Raw genomic sequence first — 27936 nt, 5'->3', positions numbered from 1 at the left:
ACTAATTTTCACTTTGCAGTGAAGCATTTTGCTTTGTAGTTGCAGACTGAGCGGTAATCGGAACTAAAAATTTCTCTCAGTGTATATGATATAGATTTTCTAGCGCTCGAACAAAATATTGAAGACTGGCTAGCCAAGGACTGACTCGGTGATTGGCAAAACAAGTTTGTGGTTTAGATACATACGTGCATTGAAGCAAAAATTTGAAAAAACCAAATACAAAGTGAAAACACAGCCAGTGTGAACAATTTCGGAGCTTGCTACAATCAGTTATCAATACAAACTGCTTATTTCGCTGCTGATGCTTCAAATTACATTTTCGCTCCATCGTCGTCGATTATACGTTACGAGTTTGCATGGTCGGAGACCTGCCAAAAGAGAATGTGGAAAATTCCAGAAAGATCGAGACTTGCACGATTGTAACTGCGGCAAGTAACTTTCACCAGAACTAACATTTTTGGCCTGTATTTTACTCAGCTTTATACCTATAAATGTATACATATAAGTATATACGCGAGTAACTCGCATACTTCCGCCTATCTAGAGGCCGTTTAAAAAAAAAAAACTTCATTCATATGTAACCGAGTTACGTAACGCGTATCATAAATACGAATACATAAGTGTAGATGCATGAATACCTGCACTCAAGCATGAGATCAACGCTCTCAACCGTTTTAAACAAGAAATTTTCCTCGAACGATAAAATACGAAGTTCAATTCACTTGTTCATTTTATGAATTGCTTTCTTTTTTTTTCCTTCATCGTCCTCGGGTAGAATTCATTATTTAATTTTTTTTATTCACATGACTCTACTTAATTTAGCAAGTTTTTAAATTACGCGTCTGGTTCTAGAAAGCTGAATTGACGCGCTAATTTTTGTTAGCAAATTCAACTACCATGATTCGGTATATATGCAGTTGAAAAATGAAACTTGAATCTTCGTGATATTATGTGCAAATTAAATCAGTGAGAAATCAATCCGGTCACACTGATTTCCATCAGTCTCTATAAAGTGATAAACTAACGATTTTCAACGGTCAGAAGGATAGTAGTGATAAAAATTTGAAATTCGTGAATTCAGTGTATATATTTAACAACTTGTCACATCTGGGAGAAACATAATAACAAATTCTTATTTAAAAAAAAAAAAAAAAAAAAAAAAAAAAAAAAAAAAAAAAAAAAAAAGACAAATACAAATTACTTCTTAGTCATGTTCACAGTGCGATTCCAGCCTTTTTTGCATCAGCCTGAAACTTGACTCTGTATCGGTTGTCGGGATCGAATTTCTTGGCCAGTTTGTCCCAAATTTCAGGACGCTGTAAAACGGAAAAAAGAAATTAGAACCAACAAAATACACATATTATATTTATGCATGGATAGAAGAAGAAGGACGATTATCCGAGAACGTAATCTGGACATTTTGTAATATCTTTTTAACAGCTTCGTGTTACGATAATACGTAATTAGATGAAGTTGAGATTATTGGCGAACGGAAAAAGAACTGCAGAAGTAGCTTAAACGTGAAACCAACAAATGGGATTTCACGGGAACTTTATGACTTTATCCGAAGACCAATTGTCAAGTTAAATAAGGATTTCTATCGCAGGCTAAATTTCTCTTGGACGAATCGGAATAATTTGAATATTATCGTTAGCCACGAGGCTACGGATTTGGTTCGAATGTCCGATTAATATCAAGGGCGATCGGTGAGTGGCGACGTGAACTCACCTCGTTCACCAAGAACCGGATAACCTTCTCCGAGCCAGCTTTCTGGCGATCGTTACAACTTTTGCAGTCATTTTCCAGGGCGTCAGGCAGCAAGTCTGTGAAAAAGGGAAAGTTTTCGTAATTAGAATACCTGAACACTCGTTTTCTTCGGGTTGTAAAATAATCAGCGGCAATAATTTGAAAATATACAATTTCACTCACTCTTTAACTCCTTGCCGTCTGGTGTACAATTACCGACTTCCAAAAGGCAATTAACATAGTTCTGAAGCAGTCGTGAGCTTTTCAAAATTTGGTCCAAGTCGATGTTATCATACTTTGTTGTGTAGCCTGCAGGCTTTGCAGTAACGGCGCAAGCCACGACGACCAATAGAAAAATGGCAACCTAGATTTTACGATTTTCATAAATTTATTCATTTTCTCCTCGGTAATTACCTCACCTTACAACGAATAAATTTTCTCAAATTAAAGGGGATTCGGTAAAAAAGACAAGACAGTAAAGTCAGCTCAAAGTCGAATCCACTCGTTCAAATATTATATTATACAAAATGTGAGAGTATTTCTAACCCACCAAAATACTTGTAACCCTGCAGCTGAATTATTTTCGAAAGGGTCCGAAATTTCGATTAAATTTGTAGTTTCAAGAAAAACTGAAACACTGTATTGATGAGATTTTGGTCCAAAAGCTTGCAAAGGATTTTCCTCTCGCCGTTTTCCGACGAATTATTGTCACGTGATTAAGAACGTGAAGATAATTTACCAATAAACGTAATCCTTGTTCAAACAACGAAATTACATTGAAATATTTTTTATCCTCTGGGATTTCAAAACACTAGAAATAATTCGCGAATGTTCGAAAACAATCGTAACGCGATTCTAATCGAGCAATTGACATTCAGGGGTGAATTCGAAACGCCGCAAGAATTTGTATAGAAATTTTTTAACCCGTCTAACTAATGAATAATTAACTCTATGCTGCAAACCTTTATTTACCTTCATGGTTACAGATGCGATGCGGTCCAGACGGAACGGCTAACTGATGCTGAGAGAGCGGTGTGTCCGAGATTTTATACCCGACGAGCATCCAGAGTCCGAATTCCCCGAACTCTTGGCCATTCTTCACGTGTTTGACCAACTCTTTCATGACACATACCTTGTTTACTATAGCTTTTAGCATACTAATGAGACAATGAAGGTGTACGTACAATCGTCGTGTTGTTTTTCTACGCATGATGTTAGACGCATCGAAAAACAGTGGATGGAATTACGGATTGCACAGTCATCGACATCCTGATAATCAATACATGATACACGCACTGAGAGAAATTTTTAATTACGTTTACCGCTCGGTACTTGACTATTTACATTTTTTACCACAATCGAAAAATATAGTTCTAGGTAGAAAATGAAAATTAGTTTTCTAGCTGTTACCGGAAAGTCTAGCATCCGTTACTATTCTTTCTCATTACGATCACTGTTGCTATATTTTAATGCTTGTGCAAGAATAAATTGACGTTAAAGCCTTGTTTAACTAAAAAAGCGTAGTAAACCTCACATACTGATTTTGAATTCCAACAATATTCAAACAGTTTTTTCAACGACGCCTGTTTTACCGAATTCTTCCAGTTACTGTAACAAACGAAATTTTTCTCAGCGTGCATAATTCGGTTGCTATACCTTGTCGAACACAAAATTTCATTCTCGTTTCATTTTTCACTAATGTCATTACCGCGAATTATACCATATTAAACAAATATGTGTACCTACGTCTGATAATAATTTTACGGTGTTCTTATTTAAACAACGCTGAGTGAAAAATACCGTCAATTTATTTCTCTACCGTTATGCATTGCAATTATTTACCAACAATATCACTGGTCTTTCCACTTAGTCATCGCTGAATCAAAATCCCAATTACACGAACTATGGAATTTTTACACTGGATTGAGGAATGGCTTTAACATTTGCCACGTGCAGCGAGGATTGAGTATATGACCATTAGTGGCAAAATGTTTCTATTCCTTCTTTTTACCACCTATCTGTGTATCAAGTCGAGGTGAGTCTAGGAGGAAGTATCAATCGATTTCACGCCTGGCAGATTTTTTATTTAAAGATCGAATGTGATTTCTTAGATTTGTTGTTGTCGTTAAAACACGTCCAACTAGCCACCCGAGACGACTATGTTACGATTTTCTCACGACATATTCATTACTCATAGTCTTCAGGTGTCGATCTATTGAAGAAATTCATTATGCGTGTATAAAAAGGGACAATAACAAGGAATTGATTAACCGTCGTTTACGATTCGTGGTAAAAAGATACATTAACTTACACTACTCTGGGTTATAAATTATTCTAAATCCTTCAAAGATCTTGCACATACCTACAGAAATTCAGGCTTATATTTTCACGAACTTACTAAGTATACAAAATATGCTAATCGCGTTATCTGGGCAAGGTGAACTAGATTCTCCACACCTTTGAAGTGTTATCGGTTACGGATCAAGATCAAAAGATGACCATCGCTTAATTCACTCACATCTCAACCTAACGTTCACAAATTGATAGAAGAAAAAATAAAAACATAGCCGACTTTTATTTCTTTCAACAAGATAATCCCTGCAAAATTCTTCTCGAATAACAGATTTTTTATTTTATACAAGCGACAAACGACTTGTAAATCGATTGTAACAGGTCACGATGATATTCACAACTCGAGAAGATCTTCTTCGTGAATAAAAATTAACTGCGCTGATGTTTCGTGATAAATCACGGTTATTGCATACTTCGCAAAAACGTTGCAGAAGAGTGATAAATGCTTTCGGTATATGATATATTGCCGATTCGTCAAGACCAACGTTTCGTAGATCAAGCATCTATAGCTAGTCTACTTCAACCTAGACCTTGAAATAAACCGAATACTAGAAATAGCGACTAAGCCTATCCTTAAAAAATAATGATTTATTCATTTACTTGAACTTGTGACACGCATATCAATTGACTGTATATTTTTTTTTATTTTGAATTTAAAAAAAAAAAAGGCGTACTCAAAATACAGAAGAAGGTCCTTAGAGACTTATCCTTAAATTAATCCTAGCTTCGGGCAATATGCGCCTGCGTAATATATCTATTAGCATTTATATTTCTTTGGTGAATTCCAGTTTGCGTCCGAGCAAAAACGTGAGTTAAACGTCACTGCACTAAACGATCGAGCGCTGGAACATTGCGTAATAAGTTCTGAAAATTCAACCCGACGATTATCTGACCAAAGAATGTTTACGTCAATCCATGCTTCTTATATTCTATGGGTAATTCCCTTACTCATCGCACACCTACGGGATTACAGATAAATAGAAAACAATACAAGTTAATTATTACAACCGAGTGGCTAATGTTCAAAACCCGTCACATTTCACATCGTAAACGTAAGTAACAAGGTGTCGTATGTTTGAAGATAAAGTGACAACCACACTATCGATATTTTCTTTCGCTTATGCAACTGGTTTTGTGTACACGTACTTATTATCTAATTCCAAAACAAACTTTGTACCAGAAACGTTTCTCATCCGAATATTTACTTACGATGTCTGCAATAATACTGATCAAACTTTTCTCCAATGTTATTCATCGTCTTCCAACGATTTAATTGCCAGAAATCCCGAATGGGTTATTGGATGCTTAAGCAGCAATGCGGAATAAACATTGCATATGCATTTCGAATTCGCAAATGATTTGATCAATTTTATCACGGACTTTCCCAATTGACAAGGTATTTGATAACCGAACGTCGAGTTGATTGAACGCAAAATCTCTAAGCAAACAAAAAATTATCTGACCAAATTTAAAAAAGTTGTGACCCGAGTCCGTCGAATCGAATGTATTGTAATTAAGTAAAAAAATTTTCTCAATTTCTACGAATTTCAAATTCAAAAAAGCTCGGATTTATTCATAATTAATTTATAGCAATACGATTTTCATCAATTATTATTTCTTTTAATGTTTTGTTAGTAAAATTGAAACATCGGTTGATACCAATAACATTTTATATACAGAATTTGAAACATGGTACTGTAAGATTATTAAACAATCATTTCAAATAACGTATAAAAAAATCCATCCGCAAACCAAAATTAGCCCTGCGAAGTTATCGAAATTAAAACAAACTTTACTGTGTTAGCGCATTAAAAAAAAAAACAAAAAAAAAAAGTCTAATCTTTCGAAAGTTGTTTGTAAACGAACTTTCTTCCTGTCGTGATTTTTATTTTTACGATATTATTGAGATAAATTATAATATTAAAACTCGACTCATTCAATTTCAGTTTCACTTTTAAAACGTTGATTTTAACTTGTTTCAATTATTTGCAAATTAATTTTTCTACTGGTAGGCAGTCTTGAGTAAAAAAATTAAGATAAAAAGTGACCTCACTTATGGCCGGTCCCTTTTTCACATGCTATATAGAATTCAATGGATTAAAACCAACGAAATAAGTTATAAGTTTGCTGATCATTTTTCACTGTAAAGTTTAAAAGAATCTTTGATCACATGTATATGAGACTTAAACACACACAGAGTGAATTCCTAACGACTTCATGGTTCGTACGTAATCTGCTGAAATTCAGTATAAATTTAATTTGTCTGAAACCAATGATTACAGTTTTTGTGCCAATATTACCTGGCCATATTCGATGCTAACAATAATATATCCATTAGTGAAATCGTGCCGGTTTTAATCGAATATTATACATCAACTATTTTTCATACGATATATAACAACTTGATCTGCAAACACCGGGATGTATCAAAGTGTAAAAAAAAAATCCAATGTAAAAGTCTTTCCATAAACACGTTGACCCTCTCTGGAGTTATTAAAAGTTATAATTATTACAACTTGAGGAATATTTTTTGCCCGGTGGAGCCAATCACTGAACGATGATCTGCAGAAAAAATGGAGCCAGACTACTGCCCACGGAACATTTGTCTTTTTTTAGTTTATTTAAGTTTCGTCGGTTTATGTAATAACCTGAATTCAAACCGGATGGCCTGACGTACTTCTATCTACACATACACGCTGCAACGATCATATACGAGTACGTTTTGTTGTAAACTTCTTCTTGCGGTCATACGTTGCGATATTGCAGGAAATAAGCTACACCGTTTGTCGTATTCAAATGCCTGAGAAAGAGCGGTAAAATAATTCAATTGCAAAACTCTGGCAGAAAAGTTTCCTGGAAACGTGATAAATGAATTCGACAAAAATAACCAATCAATGAATTCAATCAGGGGACTATCGCATTCGTTATACAAGAAGGACAAAACACTGCTACATAATATTATTTAGTGACCTATTTTCAAAAGTTGTTTCACCTACGCGTTCTCCTCAATATTTTGATAAATTCAATATTTTTAAGGCTGCAGGTCAAGACTTATCCCTTCTATAAGACTAAATTTTTCCGACGCTGGATAATGTCCGCGGAAATTTACACGTCTTCCGTTTCGTGTCAAGGGTATACAACAACGACGAGTACCTTATACGATGAGAATTTTTTCCGCTCGACGTGAAAAGGTTTTATTACAAGGATGGCTACATAATGTTTTCGCAGTTAATGAAATCAATTCGATGAAAAAATATGAGTACATTCAACTGCTTCACATATTTTATAGTAAACATTTCTTGCGGAGTAAAAATATTCCAATATTGTCTCGATTCGAATTCGAATTTTTTCTAACCGTTAGTACCATCTTCTTCGTGAAAAATTATAGTCTGGTTCCACTTAAAATTTCGCACTTTTCCAAAATACAGTTGGAAATCGTTGAAAATAAAATAAACGAAAACTTAATTATCCGTAAATTTTTGTTCAGACAGTTGTATATTACCAGATTTTCATATCATTTTATTTAAGACGTGTCAAAACTAATATTCTCTCGATGCAGCAGAACTCTGGGAATCACGTCCAAAAGCATTCAACACCGCTCTCCCAAGACACCTGATCGCCAGATACACGTGACCACAGTGGACTCCCACTTTTTCGACCTCCTTCACTTTCTTCAGGCTTGTAATCATGCGAAACGTGTTGCGGTTGAAATCTTAACACTCTTATTTTCGTTGCAATAAGTACTAAAAAGGCCATAACTTCTATCACTACGCATACCTAGTAGCATTCTGAGGCAAGTCTGTTGTCAGGTGGCAAAAAATTGCTGTCAGGGAAGATTTTGTATTGAGTCCTTAGAAATACTTCTCACAGAGTTTGCTCAAATTATTGCTACTGAAGGCAATTCTGCTAAGGATATATCAAAAAGAGAAAGGAGTCGTTCACTTTATACCAAATGTGCATCGGCGAAAGAATTTTCTACTCGATTCAAATAAATCACATCATCAGATTCGCAGAAAAAGGTGAATGAAATAACTCATCGAATGAACAAGTGAAACCCTATAATTTATTTGAATTGAAGAAAAAAATGTCTTTCACATTTTATCGTCATGTTTGGTACAGGTCAACAATTTTATTTTCTTTCCTCTCTAGGTACCTTTCAAACGCAATTTATAATGCAATAAAATAGACCATTTAGTAAAATGTAAACCAAACTACACGCCACAACTCAGGTAAAGTAGTGAAATATGATCTCCAACTTTAGCAGAAAGTATGACGTCCGTCAGGTATTGTGACATGGATGCTTTGAGAAAAATTCTGAGGAATCGAGCATGAATCATCGAGCGAATCTGACGTACGAAATTTTTCGTAACGTAAATTTGCTGGATGAATATTAATGTCTGGCAATGGGTTGACTTACATAAATGTTTGAGTGTGCGCCTCACCGTGTAGTGTTAATTTTTTAATATGGATGGAAATAAATAAAAAATCAAACGCCCTGCAGATTCGCTGCATTTTAATATGCAATAAAAATATGTCGATAATATCAACGCACACAGAGGAAAAGAAATACTTGAACCAAAAAATAGATTTCGCTGGAGTCCATTCACTTAATCTAGTATCCCTTATTTGTTCCAAATACGATGACTTCAGTTCAACAATTTCGATTTAGTTAGTTCGTCAAAATTATTTAGTCAAAGCGAATTCCTTGACTCAGCAAAGCCCTTTCTAGTCACGATCGAGTAAAGTATTGATTCGAGTGAACCTTTCGACGTGTTACCGGGATTGAGTCAACTAAATATCATTTCATTTGAAGTTTATGTGTTATTCCTCTAAGTCGTACGTTCGTTGACAGAAACAATTAGGTATTTTAAATAAAATAAGTACGTGAATCTGGCCAATAAAAAATTTACATCGATCGAATGCCATAAGTAGAGAATATATTCATCGTAAACATCAGTATATCAGTACTATAAACGGCCACTAGGTGGTGAACTCTCTCGCTATGAAAGTAGCCTCAGAGATAGTTACAAAACCGGGTAATTTGTTGCTAACTCGGATACGTTCAACATGATGTAAAGTTGTCATCGAACGTACTACGAACGGATGTACCAGTTATTGCCACGTTAAATTACAAGTTATAAATTGACAACGCAAATTCTGAATTTTCCAACTACTTAAACCAATTGGTAGATAGTTAGATAGTACAAAATGATTTTGGTAATTTTAGAACTAAGGATGAAATATATATAACCATAACAAATCAATAATTAGGACAGGAGTAATAACTGGTACACTTAACTTAATACCTAGTTTTGCGTCATCGAATTTGACATTGACTACCAATAAACAAAAACTATTGACACATGTTCAATTTATACTTCTATGTATACAGCAACAAGTTTTCCGGTTTTACCCATTAATTAAGCTCGGGTGAATCCCACCAAATTTTGAGTGGATTCACGAACACCCCTGATTGCAAAACAAAGTAAAAACGAAAAGTACCACCAAACCAATGCAGTCAGTCTTGGCGCTACTGCAGCGCTACTATTGTTTTTTCCTTCAGACACAATTATCATCGGGATATAATTCTGACAAATAGTTAGGTTCGTACAGCAAAAGCTCATTGAAATATGTTAAAATAAATTACGAAATCGTTGGAAAGTTCGGAGGAAACTGTTTAACCTCATTCAGTCGATGATATTCCCGGTAAAAAGTTGACAAACTTGGTTGAACCAATCAGGAATCACCTCTTATACACTGTAAACCTTTTCTGTCATCGGTTATGTGTTACGCAATAAGAGCCGAGCCAAGCCGACCCTGCCCGAGCACTGAATTCAGAATCTCAGATAGGTAAACAAAACTTATAGGTTATGTTCGACCGTTTGACTTCACGATCACTGGCAACCTATACACGATCCACAGGTTGCATACGCATGTTTAACGCAAGCCCACAACTTCTCAGGTATAGACAGGTTATGTTATATTATTTTAGGATTTTTATTACTCCATTTTCGTGAAAATAAATGCCAAACACAATCAAATCAAATAATGTAACAACAGTTATCAAACGTCACATTGACACTACATATTACACTAACAGCAATCAATATTAAGTTTACACCCCTGTCATTTTATATCATTTTTTTTTTTAATCGTTTACTCCAATCGTATTTCCAATTTTCAGTTTCAACCTATATAAAGAAATTATTAGATAATTATTACATCTATTACATATAAAAATGTACCCTAGTATTAAGTAGGAAACTCGATAAGGCTGTACTTAAAAATTTGTTGCCTATTGTCGATAAATTATAATTACTCATTGAAATTCATTCACCTATTTCCTCTTTTTTTTTCCATATGTTTATATCAGGTTTACGCCATGTTTGAGGAATGATTTGAAGTCTAAAACTAGAGGATTGAAGAAAACAAATAACGCGCAATGGAACTCTGCAAATTTATTAAAAAAGAACCAGAGATCGATAACTGCTACGAAATTAAAACCGAGACCTATGAAAGTTTTGAATCCTACTTGACGTTTGATTACATGTCGTGCGGTATAAAAATTGAATGTAAAGAAGAATTTCCAAATGTGCAAGACAGCAGCCAAAATCTGCAGAACACTGCTCATTCTCCCAATCTCAAGTTTTCCATTCCAGCTATCCCCCTTGAACATTCACATAATCAAGAAGTATTGAAAAATGTAGATTCTCAAACCTGTAATTCGACATCTTCGGCCGAACTTCATTCAAAAACAAGCAAAGAAGTGAGTATAACACATAAATATGAAATGTCTTATTTTCAACATTCATTCGCAGTGGCTTAAAAATCTTTCCTGCCTTTTTGGTATTAGTTGAAACAACGTTAATAACTTTTTATAGTATATATCTGAAGTGAGCACTTTTTAGGAGTCAATCTCTTTAAATCCGATGGAAAGTAACTGACAATCAGAGATATAGAGAGGTTAAAAAAAAACTATATAATTTGCATGCTGTAGCTTAATTATAATACTGACTTACGAGTCAATTATGGACTGCTTTTTAATGTCAGTTCGTCTGAGTAAGCAAAAGCGATTAGAATTCTTGTATTTATTACGTATTTTTCATAAATATAACGTAACGGGCACATTCATCTATATTTGCAAAAAACAATTCAGAGTTATTGACGCTATAATAATATGGGATTAATTAGTACCATTACTGTAACGACGTATATTTAAAAAACAATGTTTTCTCACAATTTTTGGATTGTCCGAAATTTATTAATCCGTAACGAAGTATTACTTGCTAATGATTTGAAAACCCAGCTCTTTTAAAACCATTCTAAAATTGCTAAGTAATGCTTTTTTTTTAAATGTTTCGTTACTAACTTCAAGCTCGCACATAATCATGCAAAAAATAGTTTTTGCTCAATCCTGTTAGCTATAATAGTAAGATATTAGAGTAGGCATTTTTTTCGATTATTTTTTTGACCTTTGATATTTCATGAGAAAAACATTAAGCATCGAGATATGAGTAGTTTCATTTAAACTCCTTATGATGAGACGAAAAAAAAAATCTTCATACCTCTGATGTAATATTCTGATTAAGAAGTATGATACAACTGTAATTTTAAAAAGTATGGTGAAATTTTATTGAAAGCCATTACTAATTGCTAAAAGAGATATTGAATATGAATTGATTTGAAGATGCATCCTAATTTTGATATTCGAAATGTATTAACAAATTGGTGGGCATTTCAGCTGAATCTACATTTGAAGACAGAATCTGTAGAACTTGAAACTTTGAATGAAAAAACACTCAAGCAATCGCCCAAATATGATCGATACGCATCACCGTGGGATTTTGTGGATGTTCGGCACGCACATGATGACGAGAATCTTAAAAATGCTCCAAAAGTGCTAACGAAACGTGCAAAATCACCAGCCCTCGTTCGATCCGAACTTTATGAAGGTAAGATGAACAAATCGCCAAAGTGTAACGAACGAAACAAAGAAAATCTCACTTGCGAAATCTGCGACAGACCATTTCAATACATGTCACTGTTGACTCAACACATGCAAACTCACAATAAGTCCAATTATCACGAATGTGATACATGTGGAAAGAAATTCAAATTGAAACAATGTTTACAACAACATTTACGATCGCATGAATCGAAAACATACTCTTATGACGAATGCCACAGAACATACAAAAGGAAATCAACCCTGAGGCAGCATATTAAAACACATAGTCTGGATAGCCTTGACAATTGGTTGATTAGACAAACTAAACTTACTGAGAACACACAGTTAACATCAAAGAATCATAAAGAAGATGAGAAAAAATCTACAATAGATAAAGAATCAGCCAAATCTTCAAATGGGGGAAGGGTGGATACCAAAGAACCAAAAAAAATTTACGTGTGTGACATTTGTGGTGAACGGTTTAAAAAAAAATCAAGTTTAGCAGTCCACATTGAATTTTTACATATTGAAATCCTTAAGGAACATGACGAGAAGCTTAAGCCTTCATCTTCTAAATCAAACATAAAAAGACCATATCCATGCAACATTTGCGGCAAAAGATTTACGCAAACGTCGCATGTGGGAAGGCATAAAAAGGCAAGTCATTCCGGTAGTAAACCTCATACCTGCAAATTGTGTAATGAAGGGTTCTCTACAACGTCAAGCCTAAAGCGACACATGTTGAATAAACACAATGACACATCAACGAAAGGAACAAACCATCGAAGTATTCAAGGTAACAAATTACTAGAGGTTAAAAATTTTACCTGCAAAATTTGTGACAAGTCTTTTATATGTGCCAGTGATTTGCGTCGCCATTGCGCAATTCACGATGCCCGGAAACCGTATGAGTGCGACATTTGTAAGAAACAATTTCGAATTAAATCCTACTTATATGCACACATATTAACGCATGACAATTGGAGACCGTATCCATGTCACAGTTGCCCAAAACTTTACAGACGTAAATCGAGTCTCCAGAGACACGTTCAAATTAATCATTCGGTTAAAACAAAATACAACTGCAGCGATTGTCGGAAGTCTTACAAACACTTAGTGTCTTATCGCTTTCACATGAAGAAATGTCATGGAGTTCAACCTTCCAAAATCTAACTTATGTCTGTGATTAAAGAGATTGAATTTTACAATATTATATACTTGTTAAAATGTTGTTATATTACGCACTTCAATTATTTTACTGGCAATTCTATTCGTTCGATGTTGAATGTTTCCGTTCAAGTTTATATTGTTAAATTCACTTTATTCAGACACTGTATTGTGCTGAAGAATTTTGTTCAAACAAGAACACAGGTTAATTGATTTATACGAATAGATACATACGTTTTTCTCAGAAGTACGAGTATTAATTACGTACGAATTTTTACAATCATCTGAGATTCACTGCCAAATATGTAGACTTGTTTTCAACGCATTATGATCATTTTATAAATAATCAATGAACCATTGATGCACCAAAGCATTTATTTTTTACATCAAATTGTTACTATAATAATGTTAGATGATGAAGGCGATCTATACATCATTTTATTATGAAAAATTACATATGAATAAATATTTTCATACACTATCTACTGAATTTACGTGTTACGAGATTTAGGAATAATAAAAATTAATTAACTATACACGTTTGTAACCGAAATAAAATATAAATAGTTTGCAATAGAAGTCCACACAAATTTCTAAGATCCACAACTTACGTTTCATTCATGTGAATTATTGCGGGATAGGAATCACTAACATTAACCATTCAGGATCTAGCGTGATTGCTTGCGTAGCAATAATAGCTTCAACACTCAAGCTTTCAAATTTTCAAGCGAAAATGCAAATATAAAATAACATGAAAGTCGTTGATTGTTGAGACTGACTTCAACAGGGAAAATAATAAAACCAGGTAGATCATTCTTTTGCGTAACTGTTTTATTTCGAAAAGGAAGATGAGCAAAAAAAAAAAAATGATCATGCATGTTCAATTCTACATTAATCAAAACTTTTACAATTGGCCAAATCCATCCAAGGCTAAATTTGATGCAGCCTGTGAAATGAAACACAAAATGTGCTTGATATATCACACACATAAACGTCACCTACATTCAACAAATTCTATTTTTGAACTAGGTAACAAATAAAAAAAAATTATAGCATCCAGGCGTCCTGGTGGTTGCGCGTGTCGATCGGAGAAATAGTTTAATACTAATTAACTACATTTCTACTATCTACAACGGTCGAAAACTGAACCACTATTACACGGTGACAAGTAAAACATATGATAAAAATGAAGGTTCCTAAATTTTATTTCCAAAATTATAGTAAAATCTGTAATGACACTCTTCATTTCGTCGCGACGTTGTTCAAAGTACAAAATTTAAAAAACGTGTTTCAGAACTTCGAAACGGACCAGTTTCTTTAAGAGAAACTTTACAAAACTATAGTGGTGTTGCCGGCCGTCTAGAGGTTAACAGCTGCAAGGTTTACATTCTTGAAGTTACAGCTACTTATAAATTTCACTACTAACAATAACTCACTGTCTTTACTCGTGGTTCAAATACCGATCCGACAGCAGTGTTTCATAAAATGTTGAAATCACAGTTCTGCAAAAAAAAAAAAAAGGGCGGGTTCAAGAATAATCGAATTTTCAGACTTGATTGCACTATTATTACTGTAATGATATCAGATAGCAAATAGTAAAAATCACGGCATTCATAGATCTTGGTGGTAAAGTGTATCATCATATTAAATTCTGATGGCTTTGACGTCGCAACAATAAGGGAATTATATTTCCCTCAAGCAAAAAGACTAATTTGAATTTCAATCGTAGGAACTTACTCATATTAAATGATGTTCCTTCTGCTTAGCCAGTGATCCAACGAAATCAACTAATGACGAATATTGATGTGAAACTGTGCATCCTATACAGCCTGCAATTGAAAAAATAACAGGTTTTACACAGGTTGCATGTTAGTGTCACGGGTACTTAATAATTTCAAAAATCAGATAGCAAATAGTAAAAATCACGGCATTCATAGATCTTGGTGATATAGAGTGTCATCATGTAAATTGTGGTTGCGGTATTGCGTGAAAATTGAAGACAAGAAATATTAAATTCTTTCCAATCCAAAAACTATTTGCTATTTCCATCATAGTTACTTACTTTCATTCATGATGTTCCTCCTGAGTCAGTAATCCAACAAACTTAGGCAACACCCATATGAAAAAGTTTGGCCCGCAAAGCCTGCAATTCAGAAACAATGAGAATTAAACAAGTTGCACAATACAATTTCATCGATGTCTAGAAATGGTAGAAATCAGATAGCAAATAGAAAAAATCACGGCATTCATAGATCTTGGTGATATAGAGTGTCATCATGTAAATTGTGGTTACTGTAAAGTCTCTAATCCAGAAACTATTTACTATTTCAACCATAGCAACTTACTTTCATTTGTGATGTTCGTCCCAAGTCAGTAATCCAACAAACTTAGGCAACACACATACGAAAAAGTTTGGTCCGTTGAGTCTGCAATTGAAAAACTGGACTTGAACAAGTTGCACGATACAATTTCATGGGCGTCTAGAAATGGTAGAAATCAGATAGCAAATAGAAAAAATCACGGCATTCATAGATCTTGGTGATATAGAGTGTCATCATGTAAATTGTGGTTACTGTAAAGTCTCTAATCCAGAAACTATTTACTATTTCAATCATAGCAACTTACTTTCATTCATGATGTTCTTCCCAAGTCAGTAATCCAGCCAACTTAGGTAACACCCATGTGAAAAGGTTTGCTCTGCAAAGCCTGCAATTAAAAAATAACTAGATTTAAACAGGTTGCATATCATGCATTGATGTCTAGAAATGTAGAAATCAGATAGCAAATACAAAAAATCACGGCATTCACAGATCTTGATAAAATTTGTCACCACATAATTACCAAAAACCAATAAAGACTTTCATTGAGGGGAATTGCCTTGTCGTAAAAGCAGCAATAAAACAAAGTGCAAAGTTGAAATGTTACCAACCTTTGGACAACGGACTGGTGACATTTCCTGACAAGTCCAGATAATTATGATCATCTAGATAAACATAAAAGTTGCTTTTTAAGTATTTCAATTGTATATCAGTTGTGTAACATCATAGACTTACCCAGATTTTCCTTTACAGGTAATAAGGATATGAAAAAATCAAATGAGAAAATGTTGAACAACAAAAATATGAATGGAAATATTATTTAAATTTTTTTATTGACTTGTACAGTTTAATCGGCTTTTTTAGGAGCACGGATCTTCTTTGCAGGTAATGGCTTTTGTGAGCGCAGTACAGCAGAAGCACGACGCAGAGCAACCTATAAAATTCAATACGAAGTTATAGTCTGACTCTCGTGGCACTTCACTCTCCTTCTTATAAAATAGACGATCATACCAAAAGACGAATTCCTACTCTTAAGCGTTTTAAAGAAAATATAATGATGAAATTTTACCTTATTCAGGTCCACTCTGTATTTGTTAGCAGTAAGAAGAGTGCGGAGTTTGTGCAGTGAACGACGTGCACCAGCCTTCATTGTCCGTCTAACGGTTGCTTTGGCAGGCTTGTTCACTGACTTTGCCTTTTTATAGACGACAGTGAAACCCTTTTTGTCTGGGGTATCAACAATGCCAACGCTCTTGCGATGAACCAAACCCGAGTAGCGGTAACTGCTCAGGTTTGTCAGATTATTTGGCTCCTATAATAATTGAAGCATCTCAACTGTTGTATATATTACATGCATACATATCCATTCACCAAATATCTAGTTATTTTCATCGTGGCATAATTTGACTTTCAAAATTGCAAGTTTTCTAAACGAATCACACAGTGAATCAACAATCAATCATTCATGTATCACAAATTTTGTTTCATCAAGTTAACGTTGAAGAAATCTACACAAAACATCATTCCAATAACGTTCGTTACAATAAAATTCAACTTGACCACGTGGATAGGATTACTGACTACTGATGCATGAGATATAAAAATTGATATAATACAATCTAGCTTATTACACTTTATATGATTATAACCAATAGATATTCTCGAACTATTGGAATCACAATAAAGGGGGGATAGGAATGAGTTGTTACACATCATTGCTATTCAATGGCTTATTTTTGTAACTTTCCACATCAACATTACCTGCGCAAAAATTTTTTGTCACAATTTGTAGGCAGTTTCTAAAAGCATTACGCATATCGTCCGATATGAACTACAAGATCACTTTTTGCATGCATTTAACTTATGATCCATTATTCAATATATCCAGATATATGTTGAAAATCTTAGGGGAAAGCCGAACTAACTTGATTTTGGTTTATTGTTGATGTAGTAACTAAAAAGTCGTCAATTATTTATTGTTTTTATACATTTTTTCAAAGTGTGCACCTTGCCCTTGTGCTCAAATGTCAATCATTTTTTTTAAAATCATCAGTGTACTTAGTTCACTCCATGTTGCAAATAGACACAGCATAATTTCGTAAATAAAATTGATTGCATAGATAATATGGGCCATTGCGTATGATTCCTTGAGACTTGAAGGTTTGCGAAAAGTAATGTTGCAGAATATAACCTTACAATTTTGAATCATAAGATCTAATGATCGTAACTCATCAAGATTGCATACTATCCAATTGAGTTCAATAAAAATTTTGTGGAATTGTTTATTATTCTCTTGCTGTATACGCAAACTGGTAAGCTCGACTTACCGTAGAGAAGGGCTTGCTAATGTTGCGCTTCTTCAACAGAAACGCATTGTTGTTGCGAATGATCATCCAGTTTAGATGGGACGACATCTTGACGGCCTAAAAATCGTAATTCGTTGTAAAATAGGTTAAATCATTGATTTACGAACTGTTTCTCAACGTTGGAGTAATTCTAGGGAACGTTTTACATCTAAAGAATAACGAGGTTGAAGTTAGTAACGTTATCGTAACGAAACATTGGGGGAAAAATCACCATTTCTCAACTTGACATTGATTTTGAAAGCACTGAGATGTCGAAATATGAATGTATTTTGTTTCATTACCGTTTACTGAATTTCAGACAATTTCAGAATCGCGAAATAACGATATTTACTCAGCATAAATTGTTGCTATAACGTTACTAACTTCAATATGATGGAGAATAAGGAATGGCGTGTTGTCACTCGCACGGCACACGTGCTCAGAAATAGTTATCCTAATCAACCAAACGGAAACAATAACGTTACTGTTCAATTGCCGTGATTCACAGATGAAGAAAAATCCTCAAGTGATTATAAAAATGGGAAATACGTTCGCTAGAATTATCAATAATATCCTGAAATTTGCGCAACCTTACTCACCGCTTACAGTCAACTGTAAAGAAGCGGAAGAAGAGAATTACGGAAGTAGTCATCCGCCTACTGCAGTCAAATTAAAACTATAACGACTACCGGTAATTTAACGGCGAGTTATTTGTTCAAATGATTTTTACGTAAAAATATTTTGATACAATTAAAAATTTTAGATGCGTTTGGTTGAAAAGAACCGTTATAAGTAATCTAAGGATTATATAAAATTCCAAAATTGAGACATGCCCTCGCAGATCTCACTTAATTTTTCGATTACGTTATTTTTAGTGGTCTCGGGAATCGATAAGCGAATGCGAATGCGAATGCGGTAGCATCGAAAGTCTAAACGCATTCAAGATTGCTGTTCATCGATCCAAAACTAGGGAAATTCTGCTGAGTCGCGTCACGGACTGCGATTTCCCTAGTTTCCACCCAATAGAACTTTTTGAACATTTTATAGGGGAATCAATTGATTGTAATAGAAAAAAACTTCCCAATACTCCATGGTATATGTCCCGGAACTAGATATTCCAAATATTAGTGATATTGCGTCCAATATAATCCTATTTCAGCAATTGTTAAAATTGTTATTCGATTATGAATTTCAACAAAATTAATACTTTCAGTAATTTCAATCTAAAATCCGCCTTTTGGCTAATGAGCGGTGGCATGAAACTTTGTTTCAAAACATCACAGTGCGTCGACCTAGTAAGAAATAAGAATACAATACTGCCAGTACATTCATCTTTATTACTACGTTAATATCATGTATATGGCAATTCATTATAAAAATTGACATCAGCTTTTTTATCACCTGAAACACACTCAACTGTATCTTCCCTAGTCCATGTGGTAAAATCCTGTGGTATAAAAATGTTAGTATCCGAATGAAAGAGTTCGTCATCTTTAGAAAACTTTTGCAAACTTGCCCATCTAGTAGCGACTCTTTTATAAAAGCACTTTCTGAAAGCCAGGCAGTGAGCATGGGGCAATTTTTCATACTTTGTCCGCATAAATCCAAGATTAGACAAAACATAGCGCCAGGATTTCATGAATCTCGCATTAGCACCAACATGCTTTGAATCTGGAGTAATGATCAACAATAAGCCGCCACTTTTCAATAAATTGTAAGCCTTTTTGCAACAAGCGTATCTCTGCTCAGGAGATGGCAAATATTCTAGCAACAAGCAGAACACAACTGTATCAAAAGATCCCACAGTCAATTGTTCAACTTGTTGCTTGTTTGCAGAAAATACATCTTCCTGTCCTATTTGCATGCTCAAAAAGTCACATTGCAATACTCCATCGCAAGATGGAGCCAGATCAATAGCAGTCACATCAAAAAAATTTACACCGCCAAAGGGGTTGTAACAACTTCCCACATCGAGCAGCTTTACTTTGCAATCTTCCCTGTGCGAAGCTTGTACGATGCTTGAATCGTGTTCATTGTTGCTTATTTGCAAATTGTTTTCAGTACTTTTCTCAAATTTTGTACTTGGCTTCATAGAGCAATGTTTGTTGAGACTTTTCTTCAGATCTGGAGTATCTTTATCATCCACTGGTGTTAATTCTGAATTTGAACAAATTAACCCATCTGAAAGACCACTCGTGCTGTTTTCAGAATCTGACCACTCTTGATATGTTGATATTCCACTGTGGCTTTGATCGTTCGTTATTTTCCGATTAATATTCACCTCTCTGTCCCAAAACAATTCTATACCACCCCTAAAAAAATATTCCCAACATTGTGACTTCACCCAGTCTATTCTACACTTCGTATTTTTCTTTGGATCCGCTACGTTTTCAGCCCAGTGTTTTGTTGCTAGCTTTTGCATTGCCTCGGCATATTTCTGCAATCAAATTTCTCATTGTTTTTCGTATGATAACAGTAATAATTGATGGGTTGAAACTTGACCATCCTAACCTGCAACGTGTCACTTTCAGCCACATGTCTTCTCCACGCTGTTTCTGGGCCATAAATTTGCGATTCTTTTCGCAAATTGCTATGAACACTCTTTATGAATGCAGCCAAGTCTTTATGCTCGGTCGAGGCCATTGTTGACAACCGAAGAACAGTAGTTAGTCAACAGGTTTTCCCAAAAGTCAACAATTCTCAAAACATGAATGTGCAACTGCGTTCTATTTCCCAGCAATCGCGGGATGTCTACGCTGCTATTGGCGGTTGCCACTGTAATTTACAACTTCATTAGATTAGAATGTTCAGCGAATCTACGTGATGCTTTTCAAGTCCCTGCTTCCTGGGGATCGATTACAGGGTGTATTTGAAAAATCGTTGAATTGCCGCATAGTTGAATACAATTTGTTGAATCAATTTGTATTAATAGGTAAGACAAAAAAACGCGGGCCAAGGATAGGTAAAAAAATCAATCATTGACATACGATTAAGTACTGCTGATTTCGAATTATTTTTACTACATGGTAATATGTGCGATTCCGCGTTATCCGTACGTAGATAATTATTCTTAGTACAATCCGACCACCGCTTAAGCCTGTAATAAACATTTTACGATAAACGTATGATGGAGTAACCGCAGTCTTAATTGGCAGATATAAATACCATTGACAGATTAAGAAACATTGTAAACTCGATAACTACTTTTCTTGGAACATGATTTGTTTTACACAGGCAATTATTCGGTCCAGGGACAGAGCTACAGGTTGTAGCAAGTAACCTGGTGTCTGCAGAGATGGACTTAAAGCTGAAAACATAAGAGATAAAAACGATGGTTCAACGCACTGATGGTATGTAAAGAAATCAAGGTAAATGATTTGGATAATTGTATAAATTGATTGAGATATTAATTGTACATTCTATATATACATTTAGGAGTGATTTATAATTAAATTGAAGGATTAAGAATTTGACGTACAGAAAATTTCAATTCATTGTTTAGTTGTATATGATCGTCCAATGCCGATATCAAATGCATTTGATAATTGTATTTGAGTTGAGCGTAACTTATGTAAATGTTGAAATTGGTTTCTTAAAATCGATCATATTCGTCTTCCAAAGCTGCCACGTAAGAAGGTAAACCAAGTTTAACGAGCTTCGGAAAGAAGGGGGTGAAATAAGTTGCTGACGTGACTAAAATAAAACACATACTAATGCCTTGGCTTATACCGATATATTTTCGCATTGTATGTAAAGCGTAGCATCGTATAAGGATGAGCCATATTCAAGTAATAATATTGCAGAACTATATTGAATCATTGACTAGTTATCGGTATAAAAATATAATTTGTTTTCGCTATATTATTTCGGTACCCAATAAATCAGTCATCTTGTTGTTTTGTAAATCTTATTGTTAACATAAAGTTGAACTATTCATTGACAATTCCAAATAATTTGGCGGGTCATGTGATGACGGAGTTTCGTTCCAATCACATCCTCTGATGCGAGGCTAGTAACGGCAAGAAGTCCTAACTTTATGTAGATCTTACACATATTTTTTGCTAATGAATACACATATGATTAGAGAGTTTCGTGGTTCCATTCCAACCATTTTTATGCGGCATTAATCCACAAGCATATGGTGTTCAAATGCTCACAAAGATTCCGATCTATGCACTCTCCAGTGCAAAGTAGAGATTAGTGGTTCAACGACAAGAATACCACGGTCAATGTTTCTAGTTTGATATTGAAAATAATAACCATCTGTGATCCTTGGATTTTAATGTGATTTTAATGTGATTTTAATGGATATCCTACGGGATGCGCGTAAACTGCATAAATAATTGGCCATGATATTAATCTTGAGCTTGTATAGTACACGCTTAAACATATTATATGGATATTATCTGACCATCATAGACTAATTAACCCACCTGCCTGCGTGATTTCAACTTAATTCAAGAACAAATACCGTAAAATAAGATAATGAAGCGGCACTGAAGATACGGAAAGCAGAATCCATTTGAACCTGAAGACTTATATAGCGAAAATAAGCTAATCTGGTATTTTTGCAAATTCACTCGTATACGTAACACTTGTTTATCCCTACAAAAACAAGACTTTGCGATTTCACCAGTTGTTAGTTTACCCTGGTCACATACGCCGACGCGTAGTCACGATGGTCTTCCACTCCTCGATGAAATGTGTACTCTTACTATTTTTACTCATAATCAGTATTTGTTCGATAAATTACGCCCAGACCAAGGATATCGCCGCTCCGGTGGTAACCATTCCTCAAGGAACCCTACAAGGAACAATTCGAACAACCAATCACAATCGGAATATTTCTGCTTTCTTGGGAATTCCTTATGCACAACCACCAATTGGGAATCTCAGGTACAATATCCATACAAGACAGAGAATTTTGCGCGATGGAACCGATGCATGAATCTATCTTTTATCTTCGCTATTCTTTTGTGTAACAATTTGCACTAACCGATCACAATGTTTTCGAAAACTTTGCACGATAGATTTGCAAATCCCGTAGCTGCGGATGGCTGGAATGGATCTCGCAAGGCTAACGTAGACTTAAGTATGTGCCCTCAAACCTCAGAGGATATTGTCTTGGGCAATGAAGACTGCTTGTGGCTCAATATTTACACACCGCAGGTAATTCAGATACTTTATCCGCTTTCATTAAGACTTCGTAAAGTATTTCTTGAACTAATTCAAGTTTCGCAAATTATTGAGCACTATAATTATATCATATCATCCGTGATGAAATTACAGTTAGAATTTTATGGTTATCTCAATCTTCAAAATTTCTACCATTCTACACGTGAAATTCATTTTCCAATTCATTAATTGCATGCTTGCGGCTGACTTGCCTCCAATAATTTATTGTCAGTGTTACAGGCAATTGGTAGGGTAGCAGGAAAGTGAGGCTTTGCGTACCAGTTTAGCTGGACGAAAGTAGCCAATGTCGTCACAGTATTGTAAAGATAAGTTCGCGCATGCGCAGTCCAGAATTGATTCACTTTCGTCCTTAGGGAGAAGAAATTGACGACTTGCGTCCCGCAAAATTATCAGGCAAAGCCCAATCACTTTTCATCCACTTGTTACAAAAACTATCGTGCATGATTTGGGCTCACAGTTGGCGATCGTAAGTCGCGTGATTGCAAACTTCACGCTCGTCGCAATCGCCAACTTTCGTCCCTTAATTGTCACACAATATACTATTGTATACTGCACGTATAATGTAACGTAAGATTGCAATCAGAATCAGTTGTAATACAATATATTTACAAGCGCACACTATTTGTATTCCCTCCTGAATTCTCTGTGCACAATGCAGTTTCCGGAGAGCAACAACTCGGCATTACTTCCGGTGATCGTGTATATTTACGGAGGAGGTTTTAGGACTGGAAATGCTAGATCTGATAGATACGGCCCAGATTACTTACTTGATGCAGACATAGTACTGGTTCTTCCAAGTTACCGTGTTGGTCCACTTGGATTTTTGAGTACCGGTGACGAGGTGGCCTCAGGAAATTGGGGGCTCAAAGATCAGGTCTTGGCACTAAAGTGGGTTCAAAAAAACATAAAGTACTTTGGCGGCGATCCTGATCGAGTCACATTTGTTGGAGCGAGTTCAGGCGGCGCGTGCGTGCATCTTTTGACGCTGTCAGATGCAACAATTGGTAAAACAACAAAGCTTATCATTACAATGAATGAGAATTCAACAATATTACATGCGAAATAGAATTAGATACTATCTGTTATAATGGAATTCATTTTAGTCCACGATGTTTCAGAGTTAATGTGAGGCATTCTGCTTCCAAGCTTTGGGTCATACCTAACTTAAATTCATGCTTCCGAATAGACGTAACAAAGCATAACTACATATATACTGGCTTATTTTGTAGAAATAATACATGGATAATTAATTACAGGGTAAATCCACCTGCAGTTATGCAATTCAGGAAACACTTTACCGATTGACATTTGTCTTACGGTCAATGATTCAAGAGAGTGAGGGGTTGAGCCATCGTGAATAATGTGACAAATATTGATCGATAAAATGTACTCTCAATTACTGAAATGCAGGCCGATTTCTTTGAAATGTACCTTAAAGTGCATAAACGCAGGCGCATTTTACCTCGTACTAAATCGCCCACGTAACATTTCAACGAAATAACCTGATATCAATTGAATCTAACGCATAGTTATAATAACTGTTACCTAACATCATCAATCTGTGTGTTCACTCAGGGCTTTTTCATAAATATATAACGCAGAGTGGATCAGCTCTCGCAACATGGGCTCATACACCCAGAGCTGCTTGCGCGAGCCGCGCTTTTCAACTTGGCGAGTACGTCGGATGTTTCAACAACACGTCGGATTCTCTAATCGACTGCCTGCGAACAATTGACTTTGTTGATATTCTTGCCACGCAACCGCAGTTTTTTGAGTGGCGCACATATCCAGGCCTCATTTGGGGCCCTACCGACGAGCCGGACATCGAAGGCGCAGTACTAACCGACAGTCCCACGAATCTTTTTGCTGCTGGAAAGATCCGTGACCTGCCTTGGATTTCCGGTGTCACCCGAGATGAAGGAACCGTGTACACGGGAGGTGAAAATCATATCTTTTAACACTGCCAACTAAAAAAAAAGTCGGCTTAAAGATTTTGAAAATAAGATGATGTCAAATTCAATTTGGCAGACGGGATATCAAAATCGTAAGATTCTTATTGTTGTAGTGACTCTAAAATTCAAAATAGAACGCTGAAAACGATGGACCAATACCGGAAAATTATTGTTTTCAATGTATAATCAGGATTTGTTTTGGTGACCTGTGTAACCCAAGTTACACAGAACTGACATCAGCACTCTTCCAAATTTTGTTCACCATGTAATCCATCCACCCATCGTTTCGTTTTTCTTGATTTGAAAGTCAAATTTGAAACCTAGGCTTACGTTCTATAATTTCTTGGTTCAAAATCATATTTTTCCTGATTGGGTTCACGTACAGATTTCTTCGACAGTGAAGAACTGTTTCAAGATTTTCTCGAGAACTATGACTTTGCCTTGCCCCGCATGATGAGCTTGACATACCAACCGGACAAAGGAAGTGCTTACGTTAACGGCATAAAGTCGTATTACTTAAACAACGATCTGACCACCAATACAAGTGTTGTAAGTAATTTCAAAAAATCAAGAAACACATGCTCACTCTGAGTTTAAGTGAAAGAAATTAACCTGGAATTATAGGCTGTTATTCCCGAGTCAAGAGGGATACTTCACTTTCTCATATGATTTTGGAAACTTTACAAATCAACGTGGTACCATCGGATGATTTCAATAAACCAGCTAATAGCGAAATGGCCGTATTTGCAAATGAACATTGATCAAAAGTCCATTACTGTCTTATATTCGGTATTGGATATTCCCCAGGAATTAGAAGCATCCTTCGTATAAGCCCTCAACACGATCATTATTAGAAACATAAAGCCTAATACCCCACGTATATTAGGGTACTCGTTATTTTTGTTATTTTGGGTAAGAGTGTAATATAAGTACAGTGTATAGGATAAAGGCAAAAATCTGTACAGAAATAAGGATATATGCATAGGGATCAAGGGTTAAATCCTGGATTCCTGATACGACGGCTCCCCGAGATATCTATATAATATAGATATATATATATAAACTATTTTGGATCCTTTACGATAATTTGACCCATCCACAGCTACTCGCTAACATTACGCACGCCATTGGCGATGGTATGTTTCGATATCCGGCCTACGACGCACTTCTACAGCAAAATTCTATGGCAAAGAATCCACAGTACTTCTACACTTTCAACTACCGAGGAACTTTCTCCAACACTTACCTTTATCATAATACAACGAAAGAATTGGGTGTAGCTCACGGTGACGAAACCTTTTACATCTTTGCACCTGAACCGCAGTTTGCCAGACTAAATTTAAACAAAACCACGACCAGAAGAGATTTGGAAATCGTAGACATCATGGTTCAGTTGTGGACCTCCTTTGCAACCAATGGGTAAACCGTTACTAATCAGTGAATTGTTATTATTTCACTAATTTAATTGGCAAAGTGTGTTAAAGAATTGATTTTTCAGAACACCGACGACTTTGGCTTCAAACGGCACAATATGGAAACCATTTTCGGCTGCAGAGAGAAACTATCTTCAAATAGGAAATGGATCTGAAGTTTCGCTCAAAGTTCAGCATTCTTTCTTTGAGGAGCGAATGAAATTTTGGGCTACCTTAAAAGAAACTCCAAAGACCTTAACTGTCCTATCAAACGGCTCAAATGCCATAACATCCAAATTTTATTCATTATTCGTACTTATGTTTTCTTTTTCAAAGATATTTTTGTAACAGCGATGAAGAAATGGATAAAAAAATGGAGTCTTTTGCGGACAACTGAAATATAAACCTCAGTATAATCAGTATTAAATAAGTAATAGAGTCACGAAGATAGGGGGATGTTTGTTAGTTTTATTCCATCTTGTGATATTTCCAACAGTTATGTGAATCTTCTGATTACAAAATGCTGACACTTACGCCCATTTTCTCCGATACAGTTTGAACGGCGTTCAGTTTCTTCTGTAAAGTTTGGAGATAGGCTGAACTTAGTTTAAACTTCGATTACCGTTGCAGGATTCGGGTCTTTTTAGAGTTGGGTTAGTTAGCACTAGTATGGAATAATCATAAGCAATAAGCATGGATATGGTCATTCCGGTCAGATCTTACATCCTATGCACACTGAGTGCGATTTTTCTAGAATTTTTCTTCTGCTATTGGTTAAAAACTAGAGAAAGCGCAGTTGTTGCGACGATTATACAACTGTGGCCGTTGCGCTCCGTGTGCAACCAGTGAAAAGCGCTTACTACCAGAGAGTTACTACGTTTACGCACGATCGTTTCACACATTATGCGTTGATTATATGTATAATTTGTACCATGCTTATGCACACCGCTAATAATCTGTACATTGCATAAACGGCGCATGATGCTTTAATAAAATTAAACAAAATTATTAAACTGTACAAGTTGAACACACTAAAAGTGCAGGGAGGATGGGTAAACTTAGTGAATTATAATATGTTCGTGCTGTTCGACGTGAAACATCATTTCTGAACCTCAAATAGTTTATATTAAGGGTGCGTTCAGAAACTAGGTGGCAGTGCTAAGAACTCCCTAGGACAAGGACAGAGCTACTCCCCAACGCGAAAGCGCAAAAGCGATAAAAGATAATTAACACTTGGAGCCAATTTCGGAACACAACCTGTAATTCTGTCAGTGCATTGCATACGAGACTCAGGGTGCGTTCCGATATTACCTTCCATTGCTGTTAACAATATTTTATTTTTTTTGTACTGCCGAGTTCATCAGTAGCTCTGCCTTTGTCCTAGGGAACTGTTAGCGCTGCCACCCAATTTCGGAACGCACCCCTGTATACAACGTGAACACCACGAATACGACCGCTTGCATTCAGAGCCGTCTGGTTACAGTGATGCGTACTACAAGC

The 27936-nt window shown here is 35.5% G+C and overlaps 5 protein-coding genes across 8 annotated transcripts; 2 read left to right on the top strand and 3 right to left on the bottom strand.

Annotated features, from left to right (window-relative positions):
* Positions 1 to 1068: 1068 nt before the first annotated feature.
* Positions 1069 to 27892, bottom strand: LOC124186858 (allergen Tha p 1-like). Its single transcript, XM_046578909.1, has 6 exons — positions 27891 to 27892; positions 23682 to 23690; positions 2719 to 2757; positions 1930 to 2110; positions 1729 to 1823; positions 1069 to 1316 (listed from the first exon to the last, which is right to left on the bottom strand). The coding sequence occupies exons 3-6, from the start codon at positions 2722 to 2724 to the stop codon at positions 1215 to 1217; spliced, it is 384 nt and encodes a 127-aa protein (XP_046434865.1). The 5' UTR covers positions 2725 to 2757; positions 23682 to 23690; positions 27891 to 27892; the 3' UTR covers positions 1069 to 1214.
* On the top strand, positions 9641 to 13919 carry LOC124186853 (zinc finger protein 624-like). Of its 3 annotated transcripts, none has more exons than XM_046578902.1 (3): positions 9641 to 9701; positions 10472 to 10864; positions 11840 to 13919. In XM_046578902.1, the coding sequence occupies exons 2-3, from the start codon at positions 10541 to 10543 to the stop codon at positions 13217 to 13219; spliced, it is 1704 nt and encodes a 567-aa protein (XP_046434858.1). In that variant the 5' UTR covers positions 9641 to 9701; positions 10472 to 10540; the 3' UTR covers positions 13220 to 13919. The 3 variants fall into 3 exon arrangements, with proteins under 3 accessions (XP_046434858.1, XP_046434857.1, XP_046434855.1); XM_046578901.1 differs by lacking the exon at positions 9641 to 9701 and adding an exon at positions 9715 to 9948; XM_046578899.1 differs by lacking the exon at positions 9641 to 9701 and adding an exon at positions 9955 to 10060.
* LOC124186857 (60S ribosomal protein L28) lies at positions 16334 to 18542 on the bottom strand. Its single transcript, XM_046578907.1, has 4 exons — positions 18476 to 18542; positions 17859 to 17954; positions 16601 to 16843; positions 16334 to 16465 (listed from the first exon to the last, which is right to left on the bottom strand). Exons 2-4 carry the CDS (start codon positions 17943 to 17945, stop codon positions 16379 to 16381), a joined length of 417 nt encoding a protein of 138 aa, XP_046434863.1. The 5' UTR covers positions 17946 to 17954; positions 18476 to 18542; the 3' UTR covers positions 16334 to 16378.
* Positions 19228 to 20747, bottom strand: LOC124186593 (S-adenosylmethionine sensor upstream of mTORC1). The gene is made up of 2 exons (XM_046578424.1): positions 20388 to 20747; positions 19228 to 20313 (listed from the first exon to the last, which is right to left on the bottom strand). Exons 1-2 carry the CDS (start codon positions 20517 to 20519, stop codon positions 19228 to 19230), a joined length of 1218 nt encoding a protein of 405 aa, XP_046434380.1. The 5' UTR covers positions 20520 to 20747.
* Positions 21179 to 26882, top strand: LOC124186852 (esterase E4-like). Of its 2 annotated transcripts, XM_046578898.1 has the most exons (8): positions 21179 to 21244; positions 22636 to 22772; positions 22907 to 23045; positions 23731 to 24076; positions 24648 to 25010; positions 25410 to 25573; positions 26127 to 26443; positions 26523 to 26882. In XM_046578898.1, exons 1-8 carry the CDS (start codon positions 21224 to 21226, stop codon positions 26782 to 26784), a joined length of 1749 nt encoding a protein of 582 aa, XP_046434854.1. In that variant the 5' UTR covers positions 21179 to 21223; the 3' UTR covers positions 26785 to 26882. The 2 variants fall into 2 exon arrangements, with proteins under 2 accessions (XP_046434854.1, XP_046434853.1); XM_046578897.1 differs by lacking the exon at positions 21179 to 21244 and having other exon boundaries at positions 22329 to 22772.
* Positions 27893 to 27936: the final 44 nt, after the last annotated feature.

This window comes from Neodiprion fabricii, chromosome 7 (assembly GCF_021155785.1).
Source record: "Neodiprion fabricii isolate iyNeoFabr1 chromosome 7, iyNeoFabr1.1, whole genome shotgun sequence".
In the NCBI taxonomy this organism is placed as follows: domain Eukaryota; kingdom Metazoa; phylum Arthropoda; class Insecta; order Hymenoptera; family Diprionidae; genus Neodiprion; species Neodiprion fabricii.
This window is presented reverse-complemented; position numbering and strand designations above follow the sequence as displayed.